The 22,072-nt window shown below is 41.0% G+C and overlaps 1 protein-coding gene across 19 annotated transcripts in view; it reads left to right on the top strand.

Annotated features, from left to right (window-relative positions):
- The window catches only part of MBNL2 (muscleblind like splicing regulator 2), a 111,046-nt gene extending 89,529 nt beyond the window's left edge, over nt 1-21,517 (top strand). For 9 of the 19 annotated variants that reach the window (XM_080598921.1, XM_080598903.1, XM_080598910.1 and 6 more), the window contains 3 exons: nt 1,766-1,801; nt 3,205-3,299; nt 18,562-21,517. In XM_080598921.1, the coding sequence (XP_080455047.1) occupies nt 1,766-1,801; nt 3,205-3,299; nt 18,562-18,576 (146 nt within the window). In that variant the 3' untranslated portion in view covers nt 18,577-21,517. The remainder of the gene's footprint in view (nt 1-1,765; nt 1,802-3,204; nt 3,300-18,561) is intronic. The other 10 variants (XM_080598905.1, XM_080598918.1, XM_080598911.1 and 7 more) reach the window with 2 other exon arrangements.
- Nucleotides 21,518-22,072: the final 555 nt, after the last annotated feature.

Here is a 22,072-nt window from a genome sequence, read left to right as displayed (position 1 = left end):
TGAGTGCTCGTGCTTCCTTAAGTAGCTCATTCTTTGTGCCATTTATTGTCCATCCCTCTTTCTGGCTAATGGCTGTAATTACAGTAGTACCTTATAAATTTCTGATGGTAGAAAGGGTCTATCTTGGAACCAAACCTTAAGGGCCGGATTGTTGGCAAGCCCAAAACAAGCGCTCAAAAAGATAGAGAGGGAGGGATAACAAAGCAGACGGAGCCCAGGCCCGGGGTGGAAAGCCTTTCTCAAGGTGTTGAACCTCCTGCTCTTTGTGAACACCATCAGGGCATTAGAGAGAGGAGAGAGGTGTGGGAGGAGGCTAGAAAGAGGGAACCCGCTCTGTATGAGTGGGTGTATTGTGCTTTTTGTTAAAGACGCTTTATCCAATATTCCCGTGTTTCCGGGGAAGTCCAAGAGGAGGTTGGATTTGGTGGGTGCGAGGCCTGTCATGTCACCTGGCCCTAAGGAGCAATGCATGACATTATCTGTTGGGTTTTAAATGATGATGTGATATTTTCTGAACTGGTATAATTTTCAAATGTGTTCCTTGTGTGTGTGTTCGTGTGTGTTAAAAAAGTTAACTTTTAAGACAAGTTTTGCTGCTGGAATATATATAAAACGTAATTGTTTTATATAACCTCTCTGCTTTCTTAACCACTTGCTCCCCTAATAAAACGTGTGGGGCTTCACTTAGCATGGCTTACCTCCAAATTTTTGCACTTCCCATGTTTTACATCAGTTTGATTGCTTCATCGCCTCTCCTTCTTGTCTGGTGAATGATCTCAAAAACAACAGATCTTCTCTCTCCTCCCATCGCTGTTCGTTAGCGTTTTTATGGCCGCTAGACTAGGAACTGTGTGTGTTCTCTGGGGGTTGTTCTTTGGTAAGGTCATTCATAGTTACGCTGCTGCTGCTGTGATGGGCGGGGAAGAGGCTGCTGTAATAATTAAACAGGAATACAGGAAGCATATTTGATTTTATATCAAATATGTGTGTATGTGGTGGTAGTCTCCTTGCCTCCTCACCTTCACCAGCTTGCAATATGCACTGTACTGAAAACACGTTGTTGTTTTTTGTTTGTTTGTTTGATCGATTCTTTATTTTTCTTTTCATTTGGTCTTTTTAGAAAGGCTAAAGGTGGACTCAGCACCAAAGCCTATGCCACCTTTTGCTGCAAGGGTACATACACACTTACATGTGTTTAGCTTGGGGACTGTCCCAGTAGTGTTTTCGCTGGTCAGAAACTCCTCTCTGCTTCATGCCTTGCATTAAGAACATGTATGTTAACATTAAACGTAAATTTGACAAAGTTTCTGCAGAGTGATGTTGGGTACTTCCATTTTAACTTTTTTCTCTGCTGCACAAAAAGTCGATGAATCTGTGCAGCATTAAGCTCGCTGAATTATGCAGTGAGTTCTAAAATTGCCAAGTAATGTGATATTTAATCGTAGATGTTTCTGTAAACAAAAAACCTGTTGCTGCAGTAGTACTAAACGAAAGGGTAAAAGTACTGAATGAAAGAGCTTATGAAGTATCTTGTGTGCACACAGAAACATGCCAAAAATCATATAGTATACCCAAGTAGGAATTTAATATGAACATAATCACATTTTTAGTGTTAAAGCAAAACTATGAATGACCTTAAACTTTCATTTAACTAACGTACTTATCTGTGGTTATGCTTGAATCTCACTTTGAATGTTAACTCTAAACAGCTAACCTGTTTCTTCCCTTTATCCACTTTTTTCACCTATCATTGCATGACACGCAGGGTCAGTTTTGTGCATGACACCCGCTACCAGTATTGGTAGGTTCCAAATTTCTTTATTGATCTCTTTTATAATGTATATGATGTATATTCACTTGTTTCAAAAATCCTAGGCGAGATTTAGACAATGATTAGAATTAAAGGTTCACTTGTCCTTCTGGTTGACTTTGTGCAGTATTTAGATTTGTAGAAGAAGCTGCAGTTTAGATGTGATACCACCTGCTATAACAACTACACTGCAAAAGCATAATATCATGAATTCCAGTCTGCTTTTCAGTTTTCAAAGTTTTATTTCTCTTTATATTTTATATTGTCTAGTACTATAAAATCATAAAATACTGGAAAAGCCAGCAAGTTTCATCAGTGTTTTAAAGTTTCATAGTGGTGTGCCTATTTCTCCTTTTTGCTGTGTGTTAGAAAGTTTTATCAGCGTTTCCCAGAAATGTGTGCTTTGATCCACAAAGGGTCTGTTGAAACCCATGATCTGAATCTTACTCTTCCTTGAAATACATTTGGAATGAACATTTGGGGCATGCAAAATTGAAGTCCAGCGCAACAGACTTTAAGATGGAAGAGTAATCTTCCTTCTATTCTGTAGCCCGATCCCAGTGATTTTTTCTGTGGGACTACTCAGATAAGCAGTTAAAGCACTAAGTCTTTAAAACATGAAGTTAGTATTCTCTCATGAAGGTGCTGATTAAAATTCATTCTTAAAATGAGCAAAAGCAGCAACTTTCACAAAATTGACCTTGCTTTTTTAGATCAAAATAGTATTTAAATCAGGAAAATGATTATTATCCTTCTTCTGATTTTTGCCTCAAAGCAGATGGCAATTTAACTCTGATAAAGTCTAGCAGTTATGCAGTGCTAGTAGAAAAAAATGCATAAATTGGATTATAAAGGAAGACAGCGAGTATCTGGCTTACTTAAATATGAAGATGCATGAAAATAATTTGGTTTTAATTCTGTTTAAAAATTAAGATAAACAGTTACCATTTTCCTTCCCAGTTCCAAACACTCTCGTTTTTTAGTAGACTTTTAGTTTGGAGTGCATTATGGCAACACTGGGGAGAAAAAAAATCATCCCTGTAACAATTCTCAGGTACCAGGCTATTTTGGCAGAGGCCTTGCTTATTACATAAGTTATCCCATTCTTTGAGATAACATCTGCATTTTCAATGTTCCTTGCTCTTTTTTTTTTCTGGGAATCGCCGATTGTGTTGACAACCTTCCTTTAATTGTACTTGTAATAAGCTATTTTCCCTTTTTTTTTATTTCTCCGCCACGCTTTCTCGCTTTGCACTGTGATTGCATGCCATCTGCTGGTTTAACCCATGACGATGGCTTGCTGCTCTTGATATTCACCATGCCAAAAATACCACTTCTCTTACCATAATGCTGCACCCTCCTGTTCATTGCTTCCATGGTTCCCCTCCTGAAAGTACCCATGATGCACAACGCTACGGCCGCCACTGTCTCTGCAGCAACAACTCCTGCAACAAGTGTTCCCTTCGCCGCAACAGCCACAGCAAATCAGGTTTGCTCCTTTTAAAGCTTTCTTTCACAAGATCCCGAACTCTAAATGAGTGCTGAGATTTTTATTTACTTTTATTTTTTTAACAAAAAAAATTCTCCCGGAGAATTTTTTTTTTTCTCTGTGTTTACCCCATCAAATTTTTACTTTTATTTTTAAGTCGTTTATAGCAAGTGTTTGTGGGACAGGTTGCACTTATTTAGAGTTAACATTTGTTGCAAATAATGATGTAGCTGTGTTTTGTGTTGCGATGTTTGTACCTAATTATTGTGTAATTAACCCAGCTGAAGTTAGAATCACAGTAGTACTGGACTGCTTAAAATAGTCTGTTATTAACTCTTTAAGTTCAAATGAAGACCATCACAGATTCCAAATATTCAGGTGTGTTAATGTAACCTTCACCATGCAGTGTGTGGAAGTCACTAATTCGTAAGCATGGAAGCTGTCTGAAATAACAAGCGGAACAAGGCAGCTAAAAAAAAAAATGAGAGGAAAAAAACCTGAATGTTTTCTGTAAATGCTAGTGATCAAAACAATCCTCGAGGTATTCATGACTGTGTCTGCTTTATGTTCGAAAGAATATCTTTGACCTGGAAATAGTATTTCCCTAAGGAAGGACATTATTTCAGCAATTCCCCAGGATTATTGGCGGAGACAGACTAGGCAAGATGATACTTTCTCCTTTTCTTCTGCGGTTTGTTACGTTAATGGCAGTTTTCATTCCGCTAGGGTCTCCCCCCCTCCTCCAGCAGGACCTGCTCCATAGGGAGGTGTATCTATTGCTGCTCCCCGTGAGCAGCATTGATTCTTCCCTTCACTCCACAGAGGCTCAGCCCTGGCTTTTTCCTTGCTTTGTGACCACACTCGGGCACTTCCACGAAAGAGCTGGGATGCCCCGTTTTCCCTCAGGTCTGGAGAGGTCAAGCTGCAAAGAGAGCAAGAAGCCAAAAGAAAGAAAAGGGCTGTGTCCCAAGCATGCCTCCCCTTGTGTTGCTCCCGGTCAGACCAACATGCTGCTGCAGACCTAGCAGAAACGCACACCCGTTGAGTGATTCCCTCCACCTGCCAAGGAATTATGAGGAAATTCATGAAAATGTTTTGCTTAATAATGTTATACTAGCAGGTTTATTTATTTTTTCTTTTTTTGAAGTCCCAAAACGGGTTAAATATCTCGCAGAAAAACAGATTTTGCTGTAAGAATTTATAATGATCTAGGAAAAATATACTACCTCTGAAATACACCCTACTTTCTGAAAGAAACACAAACTGGTCCATTTTCTCTTCTCTTCATTTTTTTGAAAGGCTTGTTTACCACGACTGTGATGTTTGTGCTTCTAGCGTTTTCATCAAGAGAGGGTTGTCATTTTGTGCGCTCCTTTCTGAGAGCTGGCGTGTTTTAATGAAGAAGGCACACGATGAGGACGAGGAGGAAGGCGTATCGGGCACATGATGCATTTAACCGTCCTTCCCTCCTGCTTTTCAGGGTGTGGTAATGTAGCAGGCAGTATGGTAATGTAGCAGGCGGTGTGGTAACGTAGCAGGCCGACGCTCTGGCTGGGTAGGCCAAAGAGCCTGCGGGTGTGTGGGATCACAGGTTCTTGGTAGGGAGCACAGAACAGTGTCTGCTTGGTGGTACCCAGGGCAGTGATATGATCCCAGAGTGGCACTTGGGAATGGAAAATGAGAAAATTGGGCTGTTTTGGGGGAGGGAGTCACCATGCACTGCTGTGGAGGAGGTGTCCAAGGAAGGCGGTGGGAAGGCAGCCACGGACTCCTGCGCCCTCTGAGCACCAGAGGTGCTGGCTGTGGCCGAAGTCAAAGATATAGGCACCTACAGAAAGAGCAGTAAGCAGTCGGAGGCCTTTTTACAGGGGTTACTTTCACACGAGTAACTTGTGCTGCTCTGGAGACTGAGGTGTGCCTCGGTGCATTTTCTCACCTAGCAGGACAGCAGGCAGAGCCCCTCCTTTCCCAATGCAGATTTTGTTTGCGTTGGTGGATTAGAGCATTTTAAATATAACAGTAGTTGTAAAAGTGTCTGTTTGTATTTATTTAGTTGCGTGTATGTCTCTCTCTCTCTGTATACATATAATTCCATGCTGAAATTAAAGGATGGTTTAACACAGGGATGGGTTTCCACTTGTTTGACTTCAGCCATTTGGAAGCTCGGCATCCAGTTCATCTGCTTTTCTAAAGTCCTTGTTGGAGCAAGATAAGTTGCCTTGGAGGGTCCTGCCTCTTTCTGTTGGCTGTGGAAGGAGGTTAGATGAGCAACTGAAGCTCTGCACCACCACAGTTAGAGGGGATGAGTCCCACCCCAGCAGGTTTTCTTATTGGCTTCTGCAGTGTGCCATCACTCTCTTCTTCTCACTCCTGTATTTGTTTTAGCCGCTGTAAACCTTTAAAAGCTACTTTTAAAATATGTGAAAGCAGGGAAAGGAGGAGTAGTTACTTCTTTATAAGAGGCAAGGCTCCAACTTTGCTGTTTATTTACACCTTCCTAAGAGTTGAAGAACACACTACACTGGGAGAGGCCATGTAGTAACTGTGTTCCTAACCCTTGGTGTTTCTCTAGCCCAAGAAACACAGAAGCAGCAGGTAGTTTACTTGAGTTCATCTGTTAAGACTTAGTTCATGGTCATCATGTCCTTTGTTTGTGTCCTCTTGTGTGGGTTTAAATTCTCTTGTGTATTTCAGAAGTGGACATCTTTATTCCCATCTAGATAAAATTTCCTTTTCTGGTCTGCGCCACACTGCAGCCTCTTTACTTCTCTGTGGGATACAGTTTCCTCCTTCCAGCATATCTACTGCACTTTTTTAATCAACCTGCAGCCTTCACACCATTCCTTTTCTGCTCCCATGGCTTCTCCTCACAACGCCAGGCATGAAAGGAGAGTCACAGCAGTGATTAATCATTTCGCTTAATACCTTTTGGCTTAATATTCGAGCCTGGGGAAAGATTGCTGTACTTCCTTGTGTTGAGTCTGATGATCCAGGTGTCCTAGAAGCACCAGTGGGAGGAAACATCAACATCCCAAACGCCATGGAGTTGCTCAGGTGACAGCTGAAAAAAACTAACAACTCTGTAGGGTCCAGAAAATTATATAGTACATGCTGTCAGTTTGTACTCTGAAAGAAGATGAGCTGTGTCTCATGTCTTCTATAGATTGTTCCTCTCTGAAAATAACATTAGTAACAGGGTGCAAAACGGGCCTGCGCTGGCCCGTTCACAGTCATTCACTCTCAGCCAGCAGCTCTCTGTGTTTTGTGATCAGTATGAGTGTGGATGAGGCACAAGAGAAGACAGTGTAGAATTAAAAGCTATATCATAATGCATACATGCAGGGAGACCCAGTTAAGAATACACAGAAAAATTGGGAGTCTCTCGTGTTTCCTGATTATAGAAATGATGTTTTAAACCCAAAATAATTTTCTTTTAGTGTACTTCAGAGGAGAGGAGAATCTCTGGCTCAGTCCTGATAAAAAACAGACTCGTTTCATACAAGATCTGTTGGTGTCACCACTCACTGCATGTGGGAATCTCATGAAGGGAACACCCCACTTACTGTAGCTGCCAGGACTGATGAAAGGGGAGTGAGCGGGGACTTCTGCCCCACTTGGGTTTTCCAAAGAAAGGCAGGTGGGCTTTGAGAGCTATGTGAGGAGTCTGGGAGTATGAGCAGCTAGAGAGGAGAGCTCTCTGTAACTCACTCCTTCCCCTTTTCCTCTTCCCCTGTACACAACTGCTCCAGCCATTCCCACCAGAATGGTGCTGGAAGCTGAAGCTGCTTCACCTTACTTCAGGCTTAATGAACTTAGGTGTTTTGGGATGTTGACAGCATTGTCTTGCAGGATGGAACCAAAAAAGTTCCAAAAACTATGGAGTAACTCAGTAACATCAGGGGACATAAATGGACGGTTTGGTACTAGCTCCCTCTAGTGCATGCATGTGGGCAGAGAAATGTAAACACCTTATTTAAAACACTAATACAGTAATCCTGTGTAAATATACACTTCAGATATTTTTAACAAAACTTTTAATTATTACTCATGTAGATGGTGGGACCAGACAGTGGACCAGATAGTACCTGAGCAAGCAGATCAACTGTTCCCCGCTCAGCTTCACTCACAGGTGGCCATCAGACCCCAAAGAGGACAATCTGTCCTGATATTTATTACCTGAGAGAAGTGCTATACTAAATTCTGGTACTGAATCCCAGTTTTGAATAATGCCAGCATACTTACAGCTGGTTTTGTTGTTGTTGTTTGGTTGTTTTGTTTTCTTTCAGTTTGGTTTGTTGTTTTCTGTTTGTTTTGCTTTAGTTTCCAAGTAGAAAGCCTTACTACTGCTTCATTTACATTACAAACACACATTTCTGAGTCCTACAAGGATTAAAGGTTAGGATCGAGTCTGAAATAAGGACAGCTAAGAGTTGATATCTGAGTATACGTGTCTACATGCAAGCTGGAAGTTTAAGCGCCTGTAGTAGGCAGCAAAGATTATCAGCCCAGTCTGGAGAACAGCCTGGCTCACCCTCCTGAAGGTGCACAGGCCTTGATTCGCTTGCCTAAACATGTGCCTACTGACATTTAAGATTGTCCTAAGATAACCTTGAATGTCTAGGTTATCCAAGACAGGCTTGGCAGATACCATACAGGACCTACAGGCAAATCTGCCCGCTTCTGAATATGCAGCTGGACCACAGGGAGGAGACCTTAGCCCAAAGTAGTCAAAGCCTGGTGAGCAAATGAACTGAGCCTGTAGCAGACGATCACATGAAGTGATCCCCAGGCTCCACTGACTGACTGACAAGATTGTAGCACACCATTGACTGTGATGGGAGTTTAGACACCAGCATTTATGTTTTAATCTGTGTCCTCAAACTCTGTGAGTGCTTATTTAGTTGCTGGTTACTACAAGGCGATCACCAGTTTCCAAATTGCTTTAAATAAGATAGTTTTGCTCACATCACTTTGGTACAGAACAGAACAAGCCTTTATTTTCTACAGCAATGAAAATGGGCCAAAGACTGACCATATAAAAAGAGAATTACAGAGAATACTGGTTAGAGATATTACTTAGTCACAATTCTGCTGGTTACGTGAGCTTTAGCCAAGGAAGAGAAATTAAAAGGTAGATCTAGTAGAAAAACTAAATACTTATAAGCCATGTCTGAAAAGAATTACAAGATCAACAGGCTGTCTCATGCTAAGGCTTGTGATTATCTAGCACAGCTGTTTTAAATTATGCATCAGTGTTCACACTAAATTAGGTGGCAATTATGCAAATATTAATTATGAAATCGTTTGGTGGCCTTCAGTTTTGTGAAAATCTGTAAAAATACAAAGAAGCGAAAATAAAAATGGTTATGTTACATTCAAGTACCGCAAACGAGAACAATTAAAATGTTTGCCTAGATTCAAAAAGTCATTAACACTGTGCTAATGTGCCAAATATTTTGTGGGGATTTGAGGAGCCCTGAGCGGCAGCTCTCTTGGGCACGAGGGGAGCAGGGAAGTACAGCATGAAAACACCTCTCTTGGCCAGGATTGGTGTGGGGCTGCCCGAAAAGGCAGATTGCCATTAGACCAAAATATCCTGTGGCACCTACTCAGCCCCATGCAAGCAAATTTCTTCCTCTGCGTAGAGCAAAGCACGGAGTGGCAGTTGCTCCCTCTTGCAAATAGAGCCCTGTGTCCCCAAAAAGGGTGTTTTCTCCAGGCTGCGCATTTCACCCCAGGAAGCAGCCTGGTGGGGCAGATGGCTGTCGTCAGAGCTGCTGAGGAGTGAAAAGGCTTTTTCTGTCTTTTTCTGTCTCCTGTTCCCTTCGCTCCTTGTGGAGACCTGCTGAATGTGTAAACAAGGAGAAGAGCAACAATATGGTGGGAAAAGTGAGTTGGAAATCTGGAAACGTCCTTTTTTTGATTGTTAAAAGCAAACTTTAAGAAGGAAGGTGGGAAGGGGAAACAGATTTTATTTACATCTTTAGTGCCAGGATATAACATTGCAACTGAGAGTCACTATGAAGTAGTGGTATCTAAAAATTTTTTGGCTGAAAGTTTTGGTCTAAAAATTCCAGAAAGTCCCAAGTTAAATGTTCCCATAAAAAATTCTGCTCTAACAGCATAAAGGGCCATTTGGGCATGAAAAAGTCCAAAAAAAACCCACAGAGGCAGAAGAGCAGGTTCTTTTCTCAGCCTCATTATCAGAGGAGATGCTTGCAGCGAGTGAGCCCTGGTCAGAACAGCGCTGGGCTTCTGGTGAGCCTACGTGGAGGTACCAGCGAGCTTTAGCATCTGGGATGCAGGATGGACATCTCACCTGGCCCTCAGGCTGCATGTGAAAGGGCACTGAGTGCCCACACCTGGCTGGCAAAATGAGCCTCCAGAAAGTGTGAAGATGGTTCCAAAATGCTGCTCCAAGCACTCCAGCTTTGAAATTTAAGTGGGCAACACCGAGCGTGCTGCACTCTGAGCATCTGCTGAAATCACGCTCTTGAAGGCTGACCAATTAACTCGGCTGGGTTGGCTGCGTCTGGAGTGGCACAGGAACAAGTCCTGATCCCAAACACATTTGGGGGGAATGGTTAAAATTTTCCATTTCTTTCCTTTCTGATGTGTAGCAGCAACAGGTGCATTTAGTGGTTTGCAGGGAGATTTGTTTTTTCCTAAACTATCATTGAACATGAAGATATTGAAGAGTAATTTCTCCAGGGAAGGTATTGGAATAGCAATATTGTGTCACAGTATGAAAGGCAAATTGAAACTGCTGCTGCCTATTTCATGCTAGACACCCAAGAATCACAAGCCTCAATTCGATCAAGTTTTAATGTCTGAAGACCAAGTTACATATAAGTAGCTGTAACTTCAAGAATGAACAGTTTTCAGACTCAAGAAGTGAGAGTTTTCAATCTTAAAACCCGCAACAAATCTCAAGCAGCGTCAAGAAAAGACCCTTTGAATTGCCTTGAAACAACTGACATTACAAAATATGTGGCAAAATATGTTTTCTTAAACCATAAGTCAGCAAAGAAGCAAACGCAAAAATTTACCTTGGAAAATTTAAAGGAACTCTTTTTTAAATCTCATGCAAAATTTAACCAAGTCTTCATTTTACTTTTAATATTTTTTTTGTCTCCTCAGTTTGGATAGACTGCTGTTCTGTGTAGATAATGAAGACTTCTGGCAGTCTTACTCGCAGAGTTTTATATCACATGCTCATACACAAGAAACAAGTGGGAAGACATGAAAAATCGATTTGTTTTTTTCAGTAATTCCCTCCCACCGCTGTAGAGACTGAAGCCTGGCTTCCCCTGGTCGCCTGCTAGATGGCAGTATCACATAACGTGAGCATTAAGCAAAGGCGAACACATTTCTTTTATATAACAAAAATCTAGACATAGTTCCCTTTCCTGTTATAGACTGTTTTAACTTTCATAGTATTGAAATTAATACAATGGAGTTACATTTGATATAACTTTCCTTTGTGCTCTTTCTTTTAATAATTCAACAAATGATACTTTGACAAGTTGAGTAAAAGTCTTTTGGGGCATCTATTTATTATTTAAACATAGGAAATTTTTTTTCTGAGGTCAAGTGATTTTGTAGGCATTTGGGGAAAAAATGAGTTAGTCTCATTGTTCTTAGCATGTATGCACAGCTCTTGTGAGTCTGTTTTTTTCCATCATAAAATTTTAACAAGACAGTGCAGTGCAGAGCTCCAGATGTACTACTTGCTTGGGATTCTGCTCTTTGAAATAATTGTGCCTGTACATCTACAGCTGCTGCAGCTATTTGCCCTTGAAATATACTAATACCATATTTTTATCTTAGCATGTGATTTATTGGATGAGCATTTTGCACACCAGAAATGCCACTTTTTGGCTTTGAGTGTGCAGGAGGCTGCCCACATAACTGCAGTGGAAACATTGCTTGACTTTATTTATTTATTTACTTACTTAGTTACTTATTTATTTATTGTACCTGCCATGTCTTTTGGCTACAGGCAGAGGTTGGTTAACTTTGACAGCCTTCACTTTTGGCACAATATTACGTGCAGTGCCACACAAGAATATGTAGGTATGTTTGTGTAGAATCATAGAATGGTTTGTGTTGGAAGGAACCTCTAAAGATCATCTAGTTCCAACCTCCCTGCCGTGGACAGGGAAATATGAGAGTATTCAGATAAGAAAAAGAATTAAGGAGACTCTAAGTAGGCAAAAGTCAGGAACGTTCTCCTCAGAGATAACTATAGCGAGTTTTATAAAACCAACAAAAAGTTCAGTAACTGAAATATATATATCCTATTATAAGTGTCATGTCTTGTCAGGAACCTTGATGAAGAAAATGTGAATTTGATGCCTTTCTGTGTTCAAGAGAAGTTCTGGATGTAGCAGTGGAGCATCTCTTGCTTTGAAGGGAATCTGAATCGAACGCCAGCTTTTACTGCTGAGGAGCCTGGAGAAGGGCTAGCCCAGCTCTGCCTGCTGTGGCAGTGTTCGCCTTGTAGTGGTAGGCTCATCTTGGGTGACATGGGCATGCATGGCATGTAGGAGGAAAATATAAAGCAGGTTCTGTAAAAAAAAAAAAAAGTAAAAAAAAAAAAGAATTGCTGGATGAGGACAACTAAGAAAACACAGGTTTGAAGAAGGGTGCCCATATTCCTACAAGAGGAACGTGCACATCCCATAGTGCGCATTTCTCACAGCTTCGTTTGGTCTTTCACTCCTTTGTGCTCTCAGTTCCTCTGTGCAAGCCCATTATGACAGTTTCTAAAGATCGAGAAGATAAGGACAATGACCTAAAAATAGGAAGTGAAAAACACAAATGATTGCAGTAGCTCAGGTCTGCTAAAGGGTAGCATTGAGTGGCCATTCAAAACAGTCACTCTATGGGGGCTCCTAAAATATTACAGCAGTAATTTTCTCATTTTCTAGGTAGTCTGTCTGTTGCCTGCATGATTAGTTAAAATAGATTTTGGTAGAATGTGTTAAGAGTGTGTTAGGATCAATTTCAAGTACTGCATTATTAATTACTTTAAAGAAGAATAAATAAAACCAGATTGCTTTCATTTTAAAAGCAACTAGTCCTATTTCACTGAAGTGAGTAAATACCTATTTTGTTGTACTTAAATATTATAAAGTATTATTTGAATAAATACCTATCAAAGCTCATAAGCATGCTAAGAAGTTGGCAGCACCGGTGTGTTTGGACTCTCCTTTTGGACTGAGTATTAAATGAGAGGAATGATGCTGCTGAACCCTTGAGCCCTTTGGGGATCCCATAGTTGCCTTGATCTTTTCTTTAGAGCATCATGAAAAGCTAAGTTCAGACAAAGTCTTTGTCAGCTTTGTAACACCCCGATGACCAACAGCTTGTCCCTGTTGGAGTGAAAATATGCTAGCAGTTGTGTTCACCTCAGCATGGACATCTGACCCTCTGCTGCTTCCAAAGGCCTATTAGCAACTATAAGAGAGTTCACATTTTTTGCCCAAAATGCATAAATCAGGAATAAAAAAGTGAAAACCTGTAATCTTGTTTTAATGAGAAATTGATCTTTACTATTTATAAGAGTCAACTCCTGTTTTTCCTTACAAAAGGAACTAAATATAATAAGTATGCAGATTTGAGAAGCTCATAACATGTTTTCCTTACTCCTTCTGGAGCCGTAAGAACAAAGCTTATGTTTGTCGCCGTATCTGACCCTTTGAATTCACACTGAAAAAGCATTGCCATGTTATCTTACCCAAAGGAACTGGACAGAACTGGCTTGCAGGGATGTGTGGTCTGTGTTTTTTCATTCTGGCTGTGACAATGTGCAGTTTTCTCTGCGCTGGATGGTAAATTTCCCATTGGAGAGAATGTGTAGGCTTGAAAATGGACAGGTCAGCGAGGCAAGCCTGAGGTTAGACGGATGCATCAGCATGTACATAGATGTATTTGGTCGAGACAAGGAACGGATGCTCTCGTGACAGTGACAAGAGCTATGACATCCAGACAGTAAGTCAGGAAGAGACTTCCCACGGGGGATTACAGCCCATGGGGAGCACTGGTGGGAGTCCCGGAGCGGGGCATTGAATGGCTCCATTTGGTGCTCCCTGGAGGTGCTGCTGCTGCAGCCATGGAGAAATAAGAGGTAAAAAAAAAAAATCCATCTACAAGGTTACATAAAAATTATACATGACCAAGCATAACTGATACGATGGGGATTACTCTCAGTAAATGTCTGAATCTTTTCAGCCAGTCAGGCTGAAACTCTTCCGTTTCCACTTTTGGTTGAGAAAAAAAGAGACATTCATTTGGAAGACAAAGAACAAGGCACATACCACAAAAGAGCATTCTAAGAGAAAATGAAAAATAAAGAGATGGTGGCACTTCCCAAAGGCGCGGAGAAATATAAATAGTCTTGGGTTTCACGTCAAAGGGAAGAAATACTAGGTGTTAGCTTTATTTTTAGAAAGTGAGAGAAGTTATAAGACAGCCTGATATGAGCAGGCTGTCTGAAAATATCTGTCGTTTTTAATGTATACCCTACTTATATCTGACCATTCTGCTACTAGTGTGAAAAACATGAAAATACAAAATGTCACCGTGGTAGGAGTCATCTGCCCTGACGCAGGTGTCTACGAGTTAAATACCTCGGTGTGAACTGCTTGCCACAGACTCTTAACATTGGGTGGAGGACAAGAAGCATCACGAGTTTATAATTTGTCTCATGCTAAGATAAGTTGCCTGAGGTAGGCTAGCAAGATGTAAAACAGGGTGACCAGCTGAGGCTTGCCATGTCTGAAATCATCTGAGATGAGTCTTGCCTACAAAGAACTCCTAATACTACATTGCTCTAAAAATGAAAGGCTGAGTAGTCTAAAAATGTTACTACATTACGAGTTCATTTTTAGAGGGATAAACACTTTGCAATGTGGAGGTCACGTATGATCTTAAATCCCACCTTAGAATGTATTAACGCTTACAGAGCAAAGTGTAATTTGGAGAAATTGCCTCAAAACTCCTTAAAGAGCAAAATTTCGAAGACTGATGCCAAGTCTCGTTTTCAAGCTGATCCACTGTGACAGGTCTCTAAATTGAACAAGATTCTTGTACTCCGAAATCATGCAGAAAGGTAAATTTTCTGTGTTCATCATTTCATGATAAATCCGGAACTGGAAACAATTTAACACAGAGAGAAATTCCATGAGTTGTGTGCATGAAATCAGTAGTACCCAGTCGTGGTTCTCGGGAATTCAGGTAATTATGTGAGCCGTGCCAAGTGGCACAGTGCACAGAGTAACCTAGGGGTCAGAAAAGAGTTCACAAAGGTGGAATTGCCACCTTAATTTAAAACGAATTCTCAGTTTTACCCTGTAAATCTTGAAACAGTAACCAGTCACAGCCTTCTCTGCGGGGTTCTGAGGGAACTGCCCGCTGACGTGGAGCTGTGGGCCAGCGCTTTGGCGAGAAGCTGAGGCCACTGGCAGTAACAACTCCTGGTTGCCATTCCCATGGAGCACACGGCAGGAGTGTATCACCCTTGGGAGTAACCAGGGTTGCCCTGGCTGAATTTATGGGTGTTGTGTACTGCACAGTGGGCTCAGTGACCGCTGTGGCCATTCAGAGCTCCCGAAGGTCTATAAACATTAAAAATAATAATAATAGAAAAGAGAGAAAGAAAGTCTTGACATTTGGGAGGTGAAAAAGACACTTTTTACAGCTGGAAATTTTGGAAAAGCAAACCCTTCCTTAGTTAGAAAGCAGAAATTTAGGTTCACCCTCTGTATATACTCATTTCAGCGAGGTCTAGTAACTAACACTGGTGCTGTGTTAGTGATTTTAGTCTACAGAGAGGCAATCTTTCTGGCACTTCAAGCAGGTACCAAGTGAGAAGGCAGTGCAGAGAGTACTCTGTGTCTGCAGTTGCCTCAGAAAAAAATGCCCTTTGCTGTTATTAAATCTTCTGTGCATTACTATTCCAGATTGTAAGTGCCGGGCCATTCTGCTTTTGCTAGAAATAGTGATTAGCTCTGTTACTGCAGTCGCAGAAAGTCTGTTTTCTGGCACGTCTGTACCCAGTCCTGCAGACATTGATATGTCTTATCCATGACAAAGTGCTTCCCACGCTTGGCTTGTAGACCTTTGTACATGGAGCGTGGCGTGCACACACACAAACGCGCTCATTGTGTAGTCTTTATTTTTCAGGTTTTTTGTTGTTGTTTACATTTACTATGGTCAGATGCACTCTATCAAGTTGCTGTGAAGTTTAATGAATCTAGTAGTATCACAGCAAAGGTAGTGAGTCGTGTGGATGTGCACATGAGACGTAATCCTTCAAACAGGGAGCATGAAGGTTGTTGGATCTCCTTGCGAGTAATGAGTAGAGAGTCTGTAATAAGTGTTTGCAGGGATGTCCTTTGGTTGGTGTGGTCTGTACAATTTCTTCTTTTTCAGCGTGCAATTAGCATGGAGCAATTAGCAGTGATGCAGACTTAGATAGCTTACATGTTCCATCACAGTTTATTACTTCGTTTGTAGATTAAACGGGAGAGGTTCACAGTGTATTTTCCATGTAAAGTAGCTTAGCATTTTATGTTTCTCTGTCAGACACGGTGGAAAAAAAAAGAAGGAAGAATAAAAAAACAGTTGCAGAAGCTGCTACACGTGTATGTAGCTGTGGTGGAGTTGTGATATCTTTAGAGAAATAGGGTGTGAAGATATAATTAAAGACTATGGGATGCATTTTACACTTTGTGGCTAAGGTTAAAAAAGAAACGTAGCTCCTCTATTCTGCGTCCCTGTGCTGGAGAAGCTTCTTCTGAAGGAGAGACTTGAGTTTTTTTCCTAGGAGGACTCCTACGTGCACTAGAAATAGCCAAGGTGCAACATGCCCTAGTTACATCCCCTGCGTGTGTGGTGGGGCGGCGAGGAAGACGTGGTAGGAACGGGCTGCAGAGGAGCGCGGTGGGGAGGGCTCCAGCTGCTGTCTGCTCCTCCTGCACCCACCACCACATAAGCAGGACACAAAAGGAAAGTGTTCATCTTGTCTTCGCTGTTCCCTGAGTGTTGAGAGATGGGGAGAAATGGCAGGAGTAGGGAGGCGATGGTGGAAGTCCTTGCCTGGTCTCTGCTACTTCCCCGAGTGGTGCAGGGAAGGGGTCCCTGCTCTTTCGCACTGCCGAGAGCCCCCCGTGAATTGCACCCAGGTCAATCACACTGCCAGGGACAGCCCAGCCCTTCTCCCAGGTTACAGCCCTCTGCCTCATCTGTCCCATATTTTGGAGGAGCTGGGAGCATCAGGCTTGTTTGACCTTTCAGGACATCTCTCTACAAACCGCAAGGATCTCTCTCTATCTTTTCTCTGAGTATTTCTGAAACAAGGAGAAAAAAGTTATAGAAAAATACAAGTCCTGTCCCCTCAAAAATTGTCAGGAGAGGTAGGCAGCTGCAGTATCTGAAATCCTATTTTTTTTTTAAACTGAGTAGAGTTCAGGTTATGTTCCATTAAAACCGATGTTAGGATCCCTTGAACACATTTGTGTGATTATGGCTAACCCAGTATAGATAAAGCTGCTTTATTAATTACATTGACGTGTTGGGCTGTAACATGCTAAAAATACCAGTGCTGATAACGTTGGTCACTTCTTGTTTCCAGCACGGCTCTGTTCTTTGTACTCACTGCCAAATCACAGTGCTGTAGATGGACCAGGATTATCACAGGCAGGGCTTTATTATTTCAGCAAAGGTATTTCTTTGTTATTTCAAAAGGAAACAGAAGATAGACGATAAGCCAACAAACCCACAATGAGTGGAAGTCATTAAAAATCTATGTCCTTGTCGTATGAATGGCGTATTTAGGCGTTCAGCCCCTTGGAGCTGGCAGGTGTTTGTACAGTATCATTACAATGGGGCTTCGAGTGTCACCGGATTATCAGCAGCAATCAAAGATTACTTTTAGGCATGCCAGCAAGTCATATGGGGTCAGGGAGCTGAGTACAGAGAGCACGTAGTGATGGAGGGGGCTACGGCTTTAGGTGCTGTACCGAAAGCGAAGCCCTCCTCGCTGGTGCAGGGGTTGTGAGGTGCGTTCGATGTGGTCGCGGGGGTGCCTACAGCAAGTGCCTTCCACGCAGCGCTGAGCGTGTTTCTTTTCTGTATGTCAGAGGTAGTATGTTGCTGAAGTTATTTTCAAAACATCATTTTTTTTTTCTTCTCCTTTTAAAATAAATATTGCATTGAGCAGCGGTCTGTCTGCATAATACACAAGTAGGTCAAAGTGCTGTCATGCCTGCCTTGCATACTACCTGCAAATACAGCTCAAAAATGTGTCAAGTGCCAAATTAAACAGGAAGAGCAAGCGATGCACTCCAATTCCTTGACTTGTGCTTAGGTCTGGAGTACAGATTAGCAATGGCACGGTAAAAGATCACACCCCTTGTCTCTGACATCCCTTCCACTGATAGCCATTTGTATGGCAGATGATGGAAATGCAGGTCATTTCCCAAAACTGCCAGCTGGTTGAGTCAGTTGCCTTCACGTTTTGGAAGAGTGCTGGGCACATCCTGCATTTAACCATCGCAGCATTGGAAGCGAGAGAGCTTGCAGCTGCAAAATGGTTGCCTCACCCTTAGTTTCAGACACGGCGGAGGCAAACCAGCAAGGTTAGTGACCAGCCGGGCGCGCAGAGGTGCCATTACGACCATCCCCCTGGACCTCCTGCTGTAAGGAAGCATGAAGAAGCTCTCGGCTCGCTGACCTGAAGATAATTTGTTAGGAAATTAGCAGTCGCTAAAAACGCGTTAAAAAGGCACTTTAGCGTGTTGAAAACATCCAGCCCAGTACACACATAAATATATATGTATTTTTATTTTTTTTTTGGCTTGATAGCGGTGAGTGGCCCTGCCTCCACCTCTGCCCCTTGCTGTCCCTGACTGGGGATGGGGGCTGCCGAAGGGCAGCAGGCCCCGATGCCCTCCCCAGCCTCCTCACGAGGCACCGAGCCGGGGAGGCAGGGGCACCTCACAGGGCCGTCCTCCAGCTGGCGTGGTGGCCCCCTTCTGATATTTTGATACCTAAAACGTCCCCTTCGTGTGTCCTCACACACTGGAGGATGTGACGAGCAGGTTTGTGAAACGCACAGGCCTCCCGCCCAGCGTTAAGGATACGGGAGGCCGTCTCGTACGAGGTGGATTTAGTCAGGCCGGTGCCACCCGTTCCGGTGACCCGCTCTTCGAAGTGCCGCCTGGAAGCACCATCACACTTTCCTTTCTCTCCACAGATAATCCTGAAGTAATCAGCAGGAATGGGACGGAGTGTCAAGAAGCCTCCCTGCGGATGGCCAAGCACGGCTACTGTACATACTATCCTGTCTCCTCCTCTCTAGAATTGCCACAAACTGCATGCTAAGTAAAGAATTTGTTCTTACGGACAAATCACAAACTCTAAAAAGCTAGTGCTGCTATGTCATATATGAATATTAAATATGGTATGCTTACTATACTCCGACCTAAAATAGTTAACTACCTGATACCAGCTGTGATGTTTCAAGACATAAAGGGTAACATTTAGTTTTGAAGATTTTTAAAAACATAGTTTAATTCTTGCAAATATTGTCTTTTCTCCATAACTATACCTAATGGAAATGGTCCAATTAAGTTAGTCTTGGGAGATTCAGTGTTCATGAATCTTTCAAGCTCAGCAATAATTAATTTGTATTGGCTAAAAACTTATGCCAGTTGCAGGTTTGATTTTAACCCAGATTACGATTGGGGTTTTTCTTCTTGGTTAAAAAATCTTGGTTTTGCTCCCGCAGCAAGTTAACTCCAAGACAAAGGAAGTGAAACAAAGCCCGGTATCCTGCACATCACCCTGCCAGTCTAAAATTTTTAGCCAGAAATCCAAAGTAAAGCACAAATTCTTTAGATGCACATAGTTGGTGTTTGACTTGTATGGAGAAGTTGCATTTGAGTCATAGCAGAATAGCAGAAAAAAAAAAGTTAAAAATTTTGCACAGTATGAGCTTCATACCCCTTTCAGTCCCCAAAAGAACAAAGTCTTGAAAATATTATTTTACAAGTATATTTATAATGTTTTTAAAAGAAACTTTGCAGAAGTGCCTAAATTTTGTCACATCAGACTTGATGAAAGTGAGCCTGATGCCAACAGTCAATCTTACCGGAAGCGAATAATTTCTCAAACTCATAGTCACGTTACCAAAAAGATCCGAGCTCTTAAGAAGTAACTTCTATAAATGTAAAAATCAAACGAAAAGACCAAACTAACAAAAGAAAAGGAGAAGAAGAAGGATGTAGGTGAAGAGATTTGTATGATACTCTAATTTAATTAAAATTCAGTTTAGTCACTGAGACTTCATAAGTGACTTTAATCTAGGTTATTAACTGAACACTAAGAATGTAGAATGAGATTCAGTTTAATAAATCATTACTGTATTTGCATTTTTTTTAATTGGATTATAAGATTGTAACCAGATTAGAATGGAGAAAAAATAGTTCTTTTAATTGTTTTTTCTTTAAAAACATATTTTATGTCACAAAAGTATGAAGATATCTTTAATACAATTATATACATATTATATATACATACATACATATATATGGATGAAGCAGATTTTAATGTTGTTTACTTTTTTAAATACTTTGTTGATTTACAAGGTAATTATATATGTATAATTAAAATTTCATTTGTTTGATTTGAGATTTGTTTCAAGCACTATTGTACCAAATATTTCATATTTCACATTTTATATGTTGCACATGTATCACAGAAATTACATAGTTTTTAAATTATTGTTTAAAAAACAAGACAGCTGTTGTAAGTGGATATTATGTATAATTGTTTGCAGCATAAGTTTTCTATGTGGACATTATTAGTGATTGCAGTATTTTAACTTAACCTCTTCAGATTGATTGTAAACTATTTTAAACTTTGGCAGCACTGCCTGTTCTGAACGACTGAAGGCACTAACCATATAATTATTTGTCTTGGAAATTATTTTCCAGGCTAAATCTTGTTTGTCCAATGTCTAATTACTATCTATTTATATATAAAGCTGGAGATTTGATCATCCGACAGAAAAAAAATAATCACAATTCGATTGTAAAATTAACATAGTGCTTGTAACGTTGCGTTAGTTTTAATTTGTGGAAAAATAATGTATCTTAACTTGTTACTTTAGCAGTTAAGGTATCACCATGATATACTATTAAAACACTAATATTTGTAGACTTTCTCAGTCATTATAACTAGGTAGTTGACACTGCAACTTGCCTATATCTGTCAAAGTTGTTTTTATTTTTTTATAATAGTTAATTTAGGCATTTGGGTAGCTTATTGTACAATACTAAATGGTAAATTATCCATGTTGTTTAAATATTTTATGTAGATAACTCTTCAAGACATTGTTTTGTGTGAACTTTTTATGTTTCAAAATAACTGTTATTCTATGTTTTTTACAATTAATCCAATACTACTATTTTTTGCCCATGGATGACGAAGCTTCAGATACATCAGGTCTTTCATCCAGATAAACTGACAGACAAAAAGAGAAAATGTATTTTTAATAAGAGATCCACTTTCCGACTTTATGACTTTGTAATATTCCTAAAAACTGTACAAGTACAAACCTATGCTAACAGTAAGGAGGCAATTACAGAGATGTGCAAATACGTGTACAACAGATTCTGCATTTTATTTATTTATAAAGTAATTTTATAGACTATTTCAAAATTTGGGAAGATCTAAAACTATTTTTCTGTATAAATATTATTTGCCAAAACTTTGTTTATATTTTAAAAAAGTCTAATGAAAATGGTTAAATTTTAAATGCTTTGTTTAATTAAAAAAAAATAAAAAAACACACAAAAAACACACAAATAAACCCCCCTAAAAGAACCATGAGATGGGCCAACACAGAGACAGTGAATACTGTAGCTGAGGCGTAGTTTCAAGTTACTTGAGATGCCTCAGTGTTTATTTTCTTCAAATGATACAGCACCTCACCAAAATACCTTTTTGTTTGCCTCTCTCATACAGTATAATTGACAACGCTTACAATGAATACTTCGGTAACCGTTGGAGAAACCCCTCCATTTGCTCTTTTCCAGCATATAACTACTAGTGGTCTGTTAAATAGCCATTCTATTTCTGTTGTGACGTTAAAATTCATTCACCCAATGTACAACCACTGAAATAAAAAGAAGCATTTTAAAGTGAAAGACGAGTCGGGCCTTTCCTTTCTTGTGACGTGACTCTGACAACATGGGGCTACAAAAACGGCCAAAAGAAACAGAGGTAGTCTTTTAAAAACTTGTAATTTTTTATTGTTATCATTTTTATCTTTTTACTTAGTTGCATGTTCAAGAAACCACTGGCTAAGTGTGGTCCCTTGGTTCACGACACGCCGGTGTTTGATGAGGGAGCCCATGCTCTTCTCCTGCTGCAGGCCGCGAACCCGCTGACCGCAGTACCAGCATCCGTGCCCACTGCATGCACCCCGCTCAGAGCAGAGGTTTGGGCATGGATTTAGCCCCAAACAGTCATTTCGTGCCCTTTCTGCCTGCACCTGCCTGCTGGGGCGGCTCACAGACGGGTAACCACCAGGGGGGACTGCATTATGCCCCGTCCTCTTGTCGTGCCCACGTCTCGGAGGGTTTCATACTGACAGGTCATCCCCGTTAGGTACTCGTTCCTCCTGGGAGAGCAGCACAGCAGAGGAGTTACGTGCCCAGGAGATCACACAGCAAGCTTAGAGACAGAGGAAGGATAAAAAC

Source organism: Anser brachyrhynchus, assembly GCF_964034855.1.
Source record: "Anser brachyrhynchus genome assembly, chromosome: 1".
Taxonomy (NCBI): Eukaryota; Metazoa; Chordata; class Aves; order Anseriformes; family Anatidae; genus Anser; species Anser brachyrhynchus.
Note: the sequence above shows the minus strand (reverse complement) of the source record. Positions and strands in the feature narration are given on the sequence as shown.